This window comes from Mustela lutreola, chromosome 6, assembly GCF_030435805.1.
Source record: "Mustela lutreola isolate mMusLut2 chromosome 6, mMusLut2.pri, whole genome shotgun sequence".
Classification (NCBI taxonomy): Eukaryota; Metazoa; Chordata; class Mammalia; order Carnivora; family Mustelidae; genus Mustela; species Mustela lutreola.
The window spans coordinates 84,860,198-84,875,300 of NC_081295.1; the positions used below are offsets into that span (position 1 = coordinate 84,860,198).

The window sequence follows — 15,103 nt, forward strand, 5'->3', positions numbered from 1 at the left end:
GAGTGAACTAGGGAGCCGCGGGGGTGTATGCTGCACTGATGAACAACAGAGCATAGCAGCAAGAGGAGACTTTCCTGCCCTGTGGCCAAGGCTGAAGCTGAAATGTTAAAAGAGCCTGGAGAGCCACAGAAGTTGGTCACTGCAATACATGGTTTTATTCCGACACCCGGTGGCAGAGTACACCGTCTAGGGCAGGTTGTGAGCATCTGACTTTAGGCGAGGCTTCTCAGAGCAGATTAACCCGTGAAACCCAGCAGGACAGTCGAGTGAGTTCTGTGAGTGAGGGAACATGTGGCAGGCCCTCTGTGGGTCAGCACACCACCGGTTCGCGACACCAAAACAAAAAGGGTTGCTAGGACGGAGAAGGGCTACACATCCGAGAATTGAAACTTCAGTGTGCATTCAGAAGAACATGAGTTATGCTGAGTTGTGGGTACTTGGGGAAAAAAGTGTATACGGGACACTTGTGTGGGCCAGGAGCACAGTGGCCAGTCCCTTCCTCGCCTGTGAGCACTCTGGGGGACACTTGGTGACTGTGGGTGAAGAGGACAGGCAGGTTCTCAGCAGCAGTGGCGTGCCCGGGGTCTTTGATCCAACCTGCTCCATCCGCGTCCCAGAGCTGCAGCAGCTCCCAGAAGAATGGAATGTAGTAGAGCAAACCCAGATTCAGGTGAGCCACACTGAGAACACAGCGGCGTGGCCTTAACGCCCCCACTCCTGCACCACACCACGGCCACCTGTGTTGGTCTGTCGGTCAAGGTCTGGCTTCTGCAATCCCTACCCCAGCATTTCAAGAGGGGCATGCACATGACACAGGGGGTCCATGCCTTGGAGCATGCAGCATACAGACAGTAAGGTAAGAGCGGGGCAGCGACTCTGGAGAGTGCCCTTCTGCTGGGGGTTTTACACCAGGGCCTTCTGGCCTGCTCCTGAGCCCGGCTTCCAGCCCCCAGCCCCACCCAGGGTGGGCTCATGGCCTCAGTTTCTTGAATCCCTGATAAAGAGAAACCAGCATTTTGTATTTTGTAATAAACCCTTTATTTATATTGGAAAGAAAGAAAGAAAAAATTTGTGCTGAGTAAAGTAACCCACAGGAAGCCTGAAAACTATTCCACCATAAGAAATACGTCTGGGAAAAGTGTGTGTGCTCGAGTCAGAGAGAGAAGGCCTGAGTGAGGAAATGCCTGCCCACTCATCCCACACCTGAAAAAGTCCTCTCAGGAAAAGCAGCCTATCTGAGAGACCAGAAGAGCCTGGGGCCCCACAAGATGTCAGGCAGGGACCAACAAGGCCTCAGGCAACTCCAGACTGATTTTGAGAAGCACCATGCAGGGGACTCCAAGGACTAATAATCAGAATTCCTCTACATAAAAAGGAAACGAACCGGGGAGTCAGCTGATGACTCTAAAGCAAAATGGCGGCTGATCTGAGAATCCTCTGCTTTCCTCCTGTGGAAAAAAGCCTTGGAGATGATCTGGTTCTGAAAATGTCTTGTGTGAGGCAGGGTGGACTTGTTCAGTGCAACAGTGCTAAGCCTACGAGGTGTCCCAGGCCTAAATGACCAACTAACTGTAAGTAAATCCCTTCAACCCAAAGGCACCCACCCACACTCTGCAGGAACTCAAGGGTAGGGTTTCGGAACATTGTCCAACACAGGCCTGATCTTTAACAGACATCCCATGAATTGTCAGTTTGAATCCTGCCCAGAAGGGTTCACAGGAAACCCTGGGAACCTAAAGATCTTTCACCTGAAGCAAGCTGGTAGAAGAAAGGGCACGGTCGCTAGACATAAAACAAGCCATTGAGGGGAACTCAGCATGGCCTTTTCTGATGGGAAACTGGCTAAACACACTTTGGGAGAAAACCAGTGAATAAGTTCGACTCAAAAAGTTTACATTCAAGGATATGTTTTGTAAAGCTTATATTGTAGCCAGAGGAATTGTTTTGCTACTTCACTGATTCTCAAAGTGGGGGGTTGTTTTAAAGTACTACTTATTTGACTAAGAAAATATTTTTACATGTCTGAATATACTTTACATTCACAAAGGATGTTTGAATATTGCTAAGTGATTCTACACACAGTATCTTATTTAGTGTATATTTTAGTGGTCTTTAAGTTCTTCTGTTCTTCTGCTGTTAATCATTACATGTCCTGTCTTTGGTCGTGCTGGGTTCTCATCACTGAATAAAATCAAGCAGGTCTTCCACATTTCCCTCAAACAGCCTCTGCTATGACTTCCTTTCCTTTTGATCCTGCTACGATATGCCCCACTTGTCTTCTCACTACAGGGCAAGCAGTATATATTATAGTGGTTATGAGCGCAAGCTCTAAAGCCAGAGTGCCTGGGTTCAAATTCCAGCCAGAGCTACTCTGTGGCCCTGGGGCAGATTTCTTAATCTCTGGGCCTCGATTTCCTCATCTGTAAAATGGAGGTAATATTACACATTTCATAGAGTTGATGTGAAGATTAAAGGAGTTAATAGAGAGCACATGTAAAGTACTTGAAACCCCATCTGGTATGTCATAAGTGCTCGGTATATAATAGCTGTCACTGTAATGATTATTGTCCTTGACGTTCTCCCTCTTCAGTTCTTCCGTCTATTGGACATACCTTTTCCTTACAGGGTTTCTTTGGTTATAACCTCTATCCCTTCTCCTTTGGCCCCCTTATCTAATTATTGCCCCCACCCCCATGCCTTCAGTTCCTTTTCTGCCATATTCCTTTTCCTTTAGGATCTACGGATTCTCAGCCCATTTCTAGGTCGGGCTGTTTTTTTCTGCTATTTTAGCCATTTCCAGCTTTTCTTTGGTCCTTTCTCATTAATTTGGAGCTGCTCTCTGCTGCTTGCCCCATAAGCTATTTTGTCATCGCTATAGTGTTTCGTTTGGCTGCATGTCATGCGTGGTGCTCCCATGAGTAGGCTTTGTAACAAATCTTCAGTTATTCCCTGCCCCAACGGTATCTTTTTTCTGTACCTATAGAAAAGCACCTGATTTGTGATTAATGCTTTCTTCCCACAGCCATTTGGTTTCTTCGATCCCAAATTTATCAATGCATTGGGCAGTGTTTCCCATTGTTCCAGCACTGATACAGGATCCAGTTCCTAGAAGTAGCCACTAGGTGGCAGAGTGTGTCCTCACTGTGCGCCTCACTGCCTGGAGGCACACAGGGATGTTTGTTACCTTGGCCAGCGTTAGAATTATTTCAAGGCTTCGGGGAGGTTTCTAGCAAGGTTAGAGGAATTGGCAGTTACAGGTAGATGCTCTCCTCTGCTAGAGAGATCACTCCTTTGTTATCAGTTGTCCAAGCATATGCATTCATTACAGAAAGTTTAGAAATATCAATAAGCAAAGAGAAAAAGAAAATCAAGTACCTGAATACTTATCACACGAAGGTGATATATTTCCTTCCAGGCATTTCACCATGCAAATCTATACAAATAAATACGCGCTCTGTGTATATAACCATTAATGCAAACATTTTATGTACTCTTCACTTTACAAAATACAGTGGATGTTCTATCATGTCAAAAACTGTAAATCTAGGGTGCCTGGGTGGCTCAGTGGGTTAAAGCCTCTGCCTTCGGCTCAGGTCATGATCTCAGGGTAATTGGTTGGAGCCCCACACCAGACTGCTGCTCAGCATGGAGTCTGCTTGAGATTCTCTCTCTCTTCTTTTGCCCCTCCCCACTGTGCTCTTTCTCTCCCACTCTCTAAAATAAATAAGTCTTGGGGCACTTGGGTGGCTCAGTTGCTTGAGCATCTGCCTTTGGCTCGGGTCATGTTCTCAGGGTCTTGGGATCAAGCCCCATGTTGGGCTCTCTGCTCAGCAGGGAGCCTGCTTCTCCTCCCTCTGCCTGTCACTCCCCCTGCTTGTCCTCTCTCTCTATCAAATAAATAGATAACATTTTTAAAAATAAATAAATAAATCTTTTTAAAAAGGATATTTTATTTTATAGATTCACCTTAATTTATTTAATGAAAGGTCACTGTCCGTATAGCATCTAGGTGTTTCTTACCTTGGGATCTCACTATTAGGCCTGCATCCCAAATATGCTTTTATTCCTTTAAGAGCTTTTTAATCCCCCACCTGGTTGGCTACTGGAAACCTTGAAGAATTGTGGGTGCCAGATCCCACCCAGGTTTCTAGAATCCAAAACTCCAGGAATAAGGCTTGGGCCCAAGTATTTCTAAGAGTTCCTATAGTTGATTCAGCTTTTGCAGCCTGGTTGGACAGGTAGGACCAACACTTAAAACTCCAAGAGTTTCGTCGAGACTCCCAAGTTCCCAGGATTTTCTTGCTTATGTTCTGGATGAGGCTATGCATGTACCATTCCTTCAGCTCCCCTTCCATGGTAGGCAGGGGTTGATTCTGAGTCAATGAAGTATGTCCTCAGGAAATAGGATAGCAGTTTGACCTCACCCAGCAAGCTGATTGAAAATGGGACTGAAACTCTAATTAAAAAAGCAATTTGTACCAAAAAAGAAGAGAGAAAGAAACAGAAAAATGTTTTCCAATGAATAAAGTGTAATGTACAATGTACAATGTAATGTAAAATGTAGTATTTGTGTTAATATGGATACTTGGGTGTTAAACTGACCTCCAAAGGGAAGTATAAGAATTTTAAAAAATTTGACAGAGAAGGTGAACACAAGTAGGGGAGCAGGAGTGGGAGAATCAGGCTCCCCACTGAGCAAAGAGCCCATGTGGGGCTTGATCCCAGGACCCTTGCATCATGACCTGAATCGAAGGCAGACACTCAACCAATGGAGTCACCCAGCTGCCCCAGAAGTTTAAGAATTTTTGTTGGCTGTGGTGTGAATCAAAAGAAGGAGAAGCTACAGGAGCAAAGGACTTTAACATAGGGTCTGCATTTAGAAGTTAGGGGATCCGTAGAAGTTAATGGAAACATAATTTCAGCTTTATTTTCAATAACCCTAAGGTCAAAGTTAGCATTTCCTACAATAGTGAATGTAGCCAAGAGAGCACAGTAATATTTGCAGTAGCTTCCTTTGTCACTTATTACTGGAATTTTCCTATCCTATGAAGTTGTTAGAGGTAGCTCAAAACATTGTGTTCACTCTTACTTTGAAATAACGGTAGGTATTTAATCTGCCATTAGATGTTATTGTAGAATATATTAATAAAGCACATCTATGGTGGTATCATAAATTTGTTTAAAAATATTTCAATGACTGTTTCGATTTAACTGGTCTCCTTTGTGATGCTATGTATTTTATGTATTTAAAACCATCATTCTGAGAAGGGATCCATAGGCTTCTCCCCATAGCTAGAGTCTGAGGTACAGAAAGGGTGAGGACCTCTGTAGTAGAGAGTCTGCCAGAATTAGAATAAAAGTTGGCTTCCAGGGGAGGATGCTGGCAAAAAGATGCAGTACCTTTTCCCGTTCCAGTGGAGATGAGGACACTTGCGGGAAGGGATCGGAAGCAGGAGGGAAGAGTCAGAGGGGCCAGAGGCCAGGAGTTCATGGGGGAGGATATTGTGCTCCAAGGGCAACTTTTTTTTTTTTTAAGGTGAGATTGAAAACAAAAACAAACAAGGTAGACCTAGAACAGAGGCCAAGAGAGAGGGTTGTTAACCATGAGAAAAGTACGCTGCAGAGATGTTTAGATCTGATAACAGCGCTTTTAAAAAAGCATCTGAGTGGGTTGAGTGACTATCACTAGTAATTGAGTGATGGGTCTGGTCAAATGAATTTCAGTAGCACCGATGGGATGGCGAGGGGTGGTTACCTGCAGGGTTTGGGAGAGAGAAGGCAGATGCCAGCCACCAAGGTGGGCGTGGGGGAGGAGCATGAACATACAGATAAGAGTGCAGCGTGATTCCTTTCTCATTGTGTTCTTCCCTGGAGTCCACCACCATTTTGACTTAAGGCTTTTGAGTTCTGTTCTCAGGCCTGTAGATCTCAGGGAAAAGGTTTACAAAGAACAGTATTTGTTCAATAAGAGTATTCCGTGCTGGTGGAGATCTAGGGAAATGAGCATTTTTCTGGAATGCATTTTCTGAATGAGCATTAAGTACCTTTAAAATGTTCATGTTCTTTGACACACTAATTTCATTCCTAGGAATTCAGCCCAAGGAAATCATCGAAAATGTGGCTCTATGCACAAGGCTGTTCATTATAATTTCATTATGACGAAAAAACAGAAATAATTAAGTACTCAAAACAGGAAGATGTAGAGTAAATTATGGTACATCTGCGTCATGAGAAATTCTTTGGCCGTGAAAGTATCTACAAGGAGTTTTTAATATTAGAGGAAATGCTTATGATAAATGCTAAATAGATTCAAAATTATATAGAGAAAATATCTCAGCTGTGGAAAATGTGCAGAAAGGGAGTGGAAGGAAATATGCCAAAGTGTTTAAAAGTGACTTCCTCTTGACTATGAAGTTATAGGTAATTTATTTTCTGTGTTTTTACTTTTTACTAAAAACTACCACAGAGTGTGTATTTCTCTAGAGAAAAAGTTCCACCACACAAGTAATATATAAAATCTTAACTGTTGGGGCACCTGGGTGACTCAGTTGGTTGAGTGTCCGGCTCTCGGTCTTGGCTCATGATCTCAAGGCCCTAAGATAGAGTCCTTTCCCCATATCTCTGCGCTCAGCAGGGAGTTTGCTTGGGATTCTCTCCCTCTGCCCCACATCCCATACTCACACTCTCTTTCTGTGACGTGAACGAATAAGTCTTAAAAAAAAAAAAAAAAAGCTAAAATTGAAAAAATTGTAAAAATTGAAAACACAGAGCTCAAATGATACATAAGTATAATGGGAAAAAAATAAAAGTCCCCCGAAGTGTTAACAGTTTACCTCCTCAACTTCTAAAATTTTTATATACACATGTGCATACACTTATACCAATATATTGTGTTTCCTCATTTATCTAAGTGGAATCATACTATATTTTTCTACAGCAGTTTTTTTACTCCTAAAAATGTCTTTGTTACCTTTCCACATCGGTGTGTGTAGTCTCACTTCATTTGTTCTCTGCCGCCTTGTATTTCATGATGTGGATAACCGCAGGATGCCTAACAAGTCCACACTATTTGAAGCCACTGTGCATGCAGCAAAAACCTTCGTGCAGAACTGTGACTATTCCCTTAGGACAGGGACACGGAGGTAGAGTCGCTGGATCAAAGACCATGCACGTTTATCGTTTTGGTAGAGACAGCCTTTGTGTGTCGAGATGATACAAACTTGTCTCCTGGAACCAAGACCCTAGAACAGCAGTGGCTTGAAACTAGGTAGTTGTTTACTTGTTCAATTCCTGGCCTAGGTGTAGGTGGTCCACGGCTAACATTGCACCTCCAGAGTAGCAGGGATGCGGATCCCTTCTTTTTTTTTTTTTTTTTTTTTAAGATTTTATTTATTTATTTGACAGACAGAGATCACAAGTAGGCAGAGAGGCAGGCAGAGAGAGAGGGAGAAGCAGAACCCCTGCTGAGGAGAGAGCCAGTGCAGGGCTCGATCCCAGGACCCTGAGATCATGACCTGAGCCGAAGGCAGAGGCTTTTACGCACTGAGCCACCCAGGTGTCCCTCTATGTTGTTGCTCTGCTGTCTCGGGCACGCGGCTTTCATCTTATGGTCTGGGATGACCGTATCTGCTCCTCCATTCATATCCACTTTCTGGGAAGTGGGGAAGGAGAGGTCTAGGGCAGAACCCAGAACTTACACTGTCCCCGAATTGGTATCTTCATCCTTTTGGCCATCCATAGCAGTGAGGTGCCCCAGGCAGGAGCAGTGTGCACAGCTAAGAGTCTGTTTCCAGAGGAAGAAATCTCATAAAGCACTGGGGAAGGTATGTGCTATGGTGAGTGCTGTGAAGTGTGTAAGTCTGATGATTCACAGACCTGTACCCCTGGGGCTAATAATACATTATATGTTAATAATAAAAAAAAATGTGACTCATTAAAAAGAAAAGAAATCTCCTAACGGATATGCAAGACCTTTCCACTGAAAACTGCAAAACATCACTAGAGCGTCCAGATCAGCTCAGAGCAGGCTTTTTAAAAGTCTTCCCAGCATGGGGATGGGCCATGGGCTCTTTGCACGTGACCTGTTCGTATTACTCATCTGTTCTTCTCTCTGGTGGCTTTCTTTCTCTCACTGATTAGTAGGTGCTCCTTTTTTATTATGGATAGTATTGGAGTACAGATAGCATTTTGATAATGGATTTGGTTTTTCAAAGATGTTACAAAATATTTTCTTATAGTCAGTTTCTTATCCTTTAACCGGGTTTTTGGCACCTTTTGACATATTGAAGTTACGTGTAATCAAGTCCACCCATCTCCTTTATGTCCCTGGGTTTTGTCTTGCTATTATAACTTTTATAATCAGAAAAATAAGAATATCCAATTCAGAAAGAGAGACGGGGGTTACCTGGTTGGCTCAGTCGGTAGAGCATGCAACTCTTGATCTCAGGATTGTGGGTTCAAACCCCATGTTGAGTGTAGAGATTACTTTTTTTCAAAATTAAAGATTATTTATTTATTTATTTGAGAAAGAGCACTAGAGAGAGAGCAAGCAAGCACAAGTGGGGGGACAGAGGGAGAGGAAGAAGCAGACTCCTCACTAAGCAGGGAACTTAGTTCAGGCTTGATCCCTGAGGGGTCACAACCTGAGCCAAAGGCAGATGCTTAACTGACTGAACCACCCAGGCACCCCCAGGTATATAGAGATTACTTAAAAATAAATTGTAAGTAAATAGACTTTAAAAAAGGCGGGGGGGGAGAGATAAAGAACATGAAGCAGCAGCAGCAGCATGGGGAACTAAATTACAGAGACAACCTCTCAATTTTCTTTTTATTCTAATATCCTCTTTAATAGGCCGTCTCTCTGGAGCTGTTTGAGGGATCTGGGTTTTGAGAACTGAATAGGACCAAGATAGGTAGAGAAGAAAAGAGAAGGTCTCCTAAGTTAAAGGAACAATATAAATTAAACCTTCGAGGCACAAATAAATCTGGCTGAAATGGACCTAACTAGAAAGGCATGTGCATTGGGAACATAGGAAATAAGCTGGACAGGTAGGTCGAGAATGGTCTTTGGAGAATAGGGCAGCAGCTAAAAACAGTGATTAGAAGTGAACACTGGCATTAGGAGAAATATAGCAAATGAAAAAGGATATGCAATTATGCATATGCATAAAGGGATTATTTTTAATAAAGGTGCGGTTTTTTGGATAAGGTTTTTTTTTAAAGGAAGCAAATTAAGTGTCTAACAAAAGGCAAATGGTTGAGTAAATTAGGGTATAGCCACATGATGGAGTACTAACACTGAGAATAGTCATTTTTGAAGGCTGCATGGAAAAACACTAAAATTATAGTAAAAGAGTGTGATTAAAAAGCATATAAAAATCATAATGATGATTACAGCTATTTAAAGAAATAGGCTTGTGAAAAAAAGACTGAAAAGGAAAACTTGGAAATAAAGAGGTATATTTGGATGATGAGTGATTATTTTTCTTTTTCAATATCTTAATATGTTGGTGTCGTTCTCTGTAATATTTTCAAAAGAGGCAGGTGTTAGTGGATATGAGAGAATCAACAGAGGCTTTTCATGGCTTCCTGAAGGTGAACTGGGAGCTGGGGACGGAGTGCTGCTTGGGAAGAAGGAGCCTGACCCTGTGGGGTGTGTGATCCAGGAGGAAGGGACCTACCAGTCCCTTGGTCTGTAGTCCTGGGATAACCAAACTTTTCTTGCGTTCCAGGGTCTCCTAATGCTGCTACAAAACTTACCTACGATACACTGGGGCAACGAAGAGATCGGGCTGCTTCTCGCCGAGGCCTACAGACTGAAGTACATGTTTGCCGATGCCCCTAACCACTACCGCCGATAGGTGCTGTCTCCCCAGGGGGACCCAGACTGTCCCCATCTCTGATGGCAATCTGATCACTGTGGCCACCGTGCGAGCCGTGGACTCCGGCCAGGAACCACTCCTGCTGTAAAAAGCTCCCATCCGCCGCCCAGGTCTTAACTTTTCGGCGTGCCTGTCCACCACTCCATGTCTCTGGATGTGTTTCTCGGACCACTGTCAGTATTCCGTGATGCGTGGATGGGCCCAGCTCTGGGAGACGACTGGAAAGGAGGTACAGGGTTGTCTGCCCCTTTAAAAGAAACTGGACTAAAGAAGGGGAAGGCTCAGGGTCTCAATTCACATCGTCCCTACATGGACTGACTGTCTCTCACCTCCCAGCCCCAACTGATGCCATTGCTTTTTGTGACATAGTTTGATTTGATCACAGGTCAAAAAAAAAAAACGCCTTATGTTTTCAGAAGACTCCTGCTCCCTCCCACTCTCCCTCTCCCCGCCACCAGTTCCTAGCCCTTCCCCTTCTGCCCAGGTCTGAGCCAGTGAGGAGCAGCTTGAGACTGTTGTTCTCACACAGAGGAAGCGCTGATGCCTGTAACTCTGGGAAGAGGCCTGCACCCAAGGGCTAGGGATGTCATTTTTCCTTTTCTCCCCAGATGTGCGTATGTACACCTGCGTTTGTGTGTGTATGTGGGCATACACACCCATCAGCATTTAGTCACGTGTCTGAGTTTCTGTGTCCAGACAGACTAGCCCAGTCGCCACCAGCTGGGAAGGGCCCTGGTGACCAAGAATACAGGCGTCCCTTGAGGATCAGGGCAGGGGAGGGAGAAGGGAATTTACACCTCTCCAAACCCTTTTCCCATGATGACCCACTCCAAGATATTATGTGTAAATTGTGTTATTATGTATATGGGTAAAGATGTACAAATATATGTCCTCTTTGTAGCAGATATGATTTTATATTTATAATGTGCATCAACATGTGAAAGCAATCTCGGTCACTAGCACAGACGAAGTTGCCAGGCAGGTGGCTCTGGCATCTCTAGGTCGGGTTCTGGGTGCCCTCCTGTGCAGGGGAGGACAGGCGTCTGCCAGAGCAAGCATCAATGAGCAGACAGACCTGCTTTGACAATGGGTGGCAGCCTTCCCAGCATCAGTGTCTCAGAGTTTTTCTCTCTTCCCTCCCCACTCTCTCCCTAGGTCCTTGTGGAGCATCTGCCCCACTCCTTCCCCGCGTTGGGTAGACAGAACCCCCCACCTGTCCCCCAGAGAGCCTCCCAGAGAGGTACCCACAGAGGCAGAAGCCCTCCTGCATGTTTTCAGCCCCTCCCTTTCCCCAGGAGGCTGGGGGAGATCTTTTGTTTTTTCATTTTTTCCTCCGGGCAGCATCCTATTCAAGACAGAAGCTGTGACTGATTCATCAGTGCCAAGGAAAGGGGTTTTCTGCGTCTCCCTGGGGTTTGGGGCTCTTCTCAAAGAGAGGCATCCAGTGTCCCCGGCTGTCACCATCATACCCCCCACAGCCCATGAGAGGGGGGCGCATGTTTGATTTCAGGAGTTCCATAGCAGAGAGGTGGCAGGGGCGGGGGCGGGAGGAATGGTGGCGAGCAGCTGTCCTTCTGGGAAGCCGGTCAGTGTCCCTGGTGGGTGACACCCTTGAGTCTGCAAGTGAAGCCCCACCATGCTGGCACGTTCCATTTCTCATCTGGAGCTGTTTCTCAGGCATTCTTCCTAACCCACCCCCTACCCCTTCAGTGTGCCTCAATAGTTTCCTTCACAGAGCGAGAGGGTTGTGACCCTCCCCTCACCTGGACTAATTAAAGAAAGACACTTGTGTTCCCAAATGGTGGTTTTATTTTTTTAGTTTTTATGTTTGTATGGAAATTGTGGATAAAGTGAAAGGATTGTAAATAAATAGTGTATTTCCTCCTCCACTGCTGATTTTTCTCCCGTGAGTTTGTGTAATCTAAAACCTAGGGCATCCCCTTTTCTCAGCTTTTTCTTGCTGAGATTAGTGAGTATGGGGGATGCATTTGCTGTAGGGCAAGCGGAGCACCAACAGAAAATCAGAAGGCAGTCTCAGAGGACTGAGCCCCCACTCGAGGAGGGGGTCCTGTGAGAGATAAAAAATAAGGCATGTGGTGCCCAACCACTAACGTTTACACAGCACATCACCATGTGCCTGGCAAGCCCTGCAATGACCGCTGGGGCGGTTTCTTCACCCAGAACTTCTTCCTAGGACACATCTGAGAGTGTCTCTTGGTTTCAGTAATTAGGAGCTATATTAGAATTAAATTCAGCAACATGCAGCAGAAGCCAAAAAGTAACTGTGGCTTACACAGCAGAGGAATTTACCAGACACCTGGGTGGCTCAGTCATTAAGGTCTGACTTCAGCTCACATCATGATCTCAGCGTCCTGGAATCATCAAGTCCCGTATGGGGTTCAGGGCTCAGCGGGGAGTCTGCTTCTCCCTCTCCCTCTGCCCTTCCCCCCTGCTCATGTTCTCTCTTTCTCCCCCAAATAAAATCCTAAAAGAAATAATAAGAGGGGGGTGGTGTGCCTGCATGGCTCAGTTGGTTAAAGCGTCTGTCTTTGGCTCAGGTCATGACCCTGGAGTCCGGGGATGAGCCCTGTGTTGAGCTCCCTGCGCAACAGGAAGTCTGCTTCTCCCTCTTTCTCTCCTCTGCCCCTCCTCCCTCTCCTTCTCTCTCAAATAAATAAAATCTCTATTAAAAAAAAAAAGAAAGAAAGAAAACCAGGGGAATTATTTTCCCCTCCCATTAAAATCCAAAAGGACGTTGCCCAGGGCTAGTATAGTAGATCTGAATCACAAAATCTTTATGGACCTGGATTCCTTCTCTGGGTCTTCATGGGGAAGATGGAAGATGGCAGTTGGTGCTCCAGCCACTGCATCCACTTGACAAAGCAACAGGATGGATAAAGAAGAGACCATGACAGGAAAAAGGAATGAAAGAAAAGTGTCAGTGTTTTAAGGAATGTTCAAGAAACCTGCCCCATAAAATCTCCTTTTACAACTCACAGACAGAACTTAGTCCCATGGTAGGTCACACCTATTTGAAAGGGAGGTTGGAGGATTAGTCTGGTCCAGGCAGCCATAGGCCTCACTCAAAATCAACAAGTGTTGCTCTTGACAGTTCTACATATTTTAAAGAACTTCAGAGGAGACATTTACCATGTATGTTTCTCCTTCATTCCTGAAGCTCCAGCTTCCCGTCTGAAACTGATTTCCCTTCTGCCTGAAAACTCTTGAGCAATGGTGTTCCTTCATCTGAGAATTGTCTTTGTTTCACCTTCAGTCCCAAATATGTATTCTCTAGATACAGTTATTTCCTTTTGGCACTTTAAAACTGTTGTTCCACTGTCTCTTCCGGTTTCTGATGAGCACGCCACGGCCTTTGAAATCATTGTTCTATACATTTTTTATTTTTTAAAGACTTTATTTAATAGAGAGTAAGAAAGTGTGAGAGCGAGATGAGAGGCAGAGGGAGAAGCAGGGTCACTGCTGAGGGCAGAGCCCAACACGGGACTTGATCCCAGGACCCTGGGACCATGACCTGAGCTGAAGTCAAACGCTAAACTGACTGAGCCACCCTGACGCCACACTGTTCTATATTTAACTCATTATTTTTCTCAGACTCCTTTTCAAAAAATTGTGACAAGATGTATATAACAAAGCGTGTCATCTTGATCACTTTGAGGTGTACAATTCAGTTTCAAGTGCATTCCCGTGTTGTACCACCATCACCACCATCCATCTCCAGAACTCATCTTGTCTTGCAAAACTGGAACCGTACCCAAGAAACAACAGCTCCCCATTTCCTTCTCTTTATGGCCTCGGCAACCACCATTCTACTTTCTGTCTCTAGGAAATTGACTACTCTAGGTAACCTATGTAAGTGGAACAATACAGTATTTGCTTTTGGGCTGGCTTATTTCACTTTGCATAATGTTCTTGAGGTTCATCTATGTTGTAGTATATATCAGAATTTCCTTCCATTTTTTAAGGCTGAATTATACTCTGGAACATGCACGTACGTGCGCACGCGCATACACACACACACACACACACACACACTTTATTTCCATCCATCTGTTGATGGTCAGATGAGTTCCTTTTCTGGCTTTTGAGAATACTGCTGTTATGAACACGGGTATATAAACATCACTTAACGGGGAGCCTGAGTGGCTCAGTCAGTTGAGCATCTGACTCTTGATTTCAGGTGAGGTCATGATCTCGGGGTCCTGGGATTGAACCCTGTATCAGGCTCTGTGCTCAGCAGGGAGTCTGCCTCTCCTCCCACTTGCCTGTGCTTGCTCGCTTGCTCTCTCTCTCTCTCTCTAAAATAGATATATTAAATAAATAAATATCACTTAGAGATCTTGCTTTCAATTCTTTTGGGTATATACCCATAAGCAGAATTGCTGGACTACTTGGTAATTGTATTTTTGATATTCTGAGAAACTGCCATGGTTTTTCTCAGATTGCTTTTTAGATTTTTTTCTTTGGGTTTTAGAAGTTTGATTTTGTGTATCTGAGTGTGTGGGGGGTGTTGTTTGTATTTGGAGTTGTGTTTGGAGTTTGTTGTGTATTTGGAGTTTGTTGCATTTATCCTGTTTGGGGTTTGAGATTCTTTTTTTCCCCCCTAAGATTTTATTTATTTATTTATTTGACAGAGAAAGGGCAAGTGCACAAGCAGGGGGAGTGGCGGGCAGAGGGAGAAGCAGGCCCCTCAATGAGCAAGGAGGCCCATGGGGGACTTGATGCCAGGACTCTGAGATCATGACCTGAGCCAAAGGTAGACGCTTAAGTGACTGTGCCACCCAAGCACCCCTTGGGGTTTGAGTTTCTTGAATCAGTAATTTTATGTCCTTCCCCAAATTTGAGCTCTCAGCTATTCTCTCTCTCTCTCTTTTTTTTTTTAAATTTATTTATTTGTCAGAGAGAGAGAGCGAGAGAGAGAGAGCACACAGGCAGGCAGAGTGGCAGGCAGAGGCAGAGGGAGAAGCAGTCTTTCCACCGAGCAAGGAGCCCGATTCGGGACTCCATCCCAGGACGGTGGGATCCTGACCTGAGCCGAAGGCAGCTGCTTAACCAACTGAGCCACCCAGGTGTCCCTCAGCTATTATTTCTTCAAATATATACATATTTCTCTGCTCCAATCTCACTCCTCCCTTGGGATTTCAATGATATGAATGTTGGACCCATAGATCCTCAAATTCTGTTTTATTAATTCACTATTTTTC

General features: G+C 44.6%; 1 protein-coding gene and 1 long non-coding RNA gene across 4 annotated transcripts in view; one reads left to right on the forward strand and one right to left on the reverse strand.

The window, feature by feature from the left end:
- TBC1D22B (TBC1 domain family member 22B) overlaps positions 1 to 11,770 on the forward strand; it is a 74,705-nt gene extending 62,935 nt beyond the window's left edge. For 2 of the 3 annotated variants that reach the window (XM_059177830.1, XM_059177829.1), the window contains one exon: positions 9,732 to 11,770. In XM_059177830.1, coding sequence (XP_059033813.1) covers positions 9,732 to 9,860 — 129 coding nt within the window. In that variant the 3' untranslated portion in view covers positions 9,861 to 11,770. The remainder of the gene's footprint in view (positions 1 to 9,731) is intronic. The other variant, XR_009354686.1, reaches the window with a different exon arrangement.
- Positions 1 to 15,103, reverse strand: part of LOC131833912 (uncharacterized) — a 28,457-nt gene that overhangs the window by 1,613 nt on the left and 11,741 nt on the right. The gene's annotated exons all lie outside the window — the stretch shown is intronic.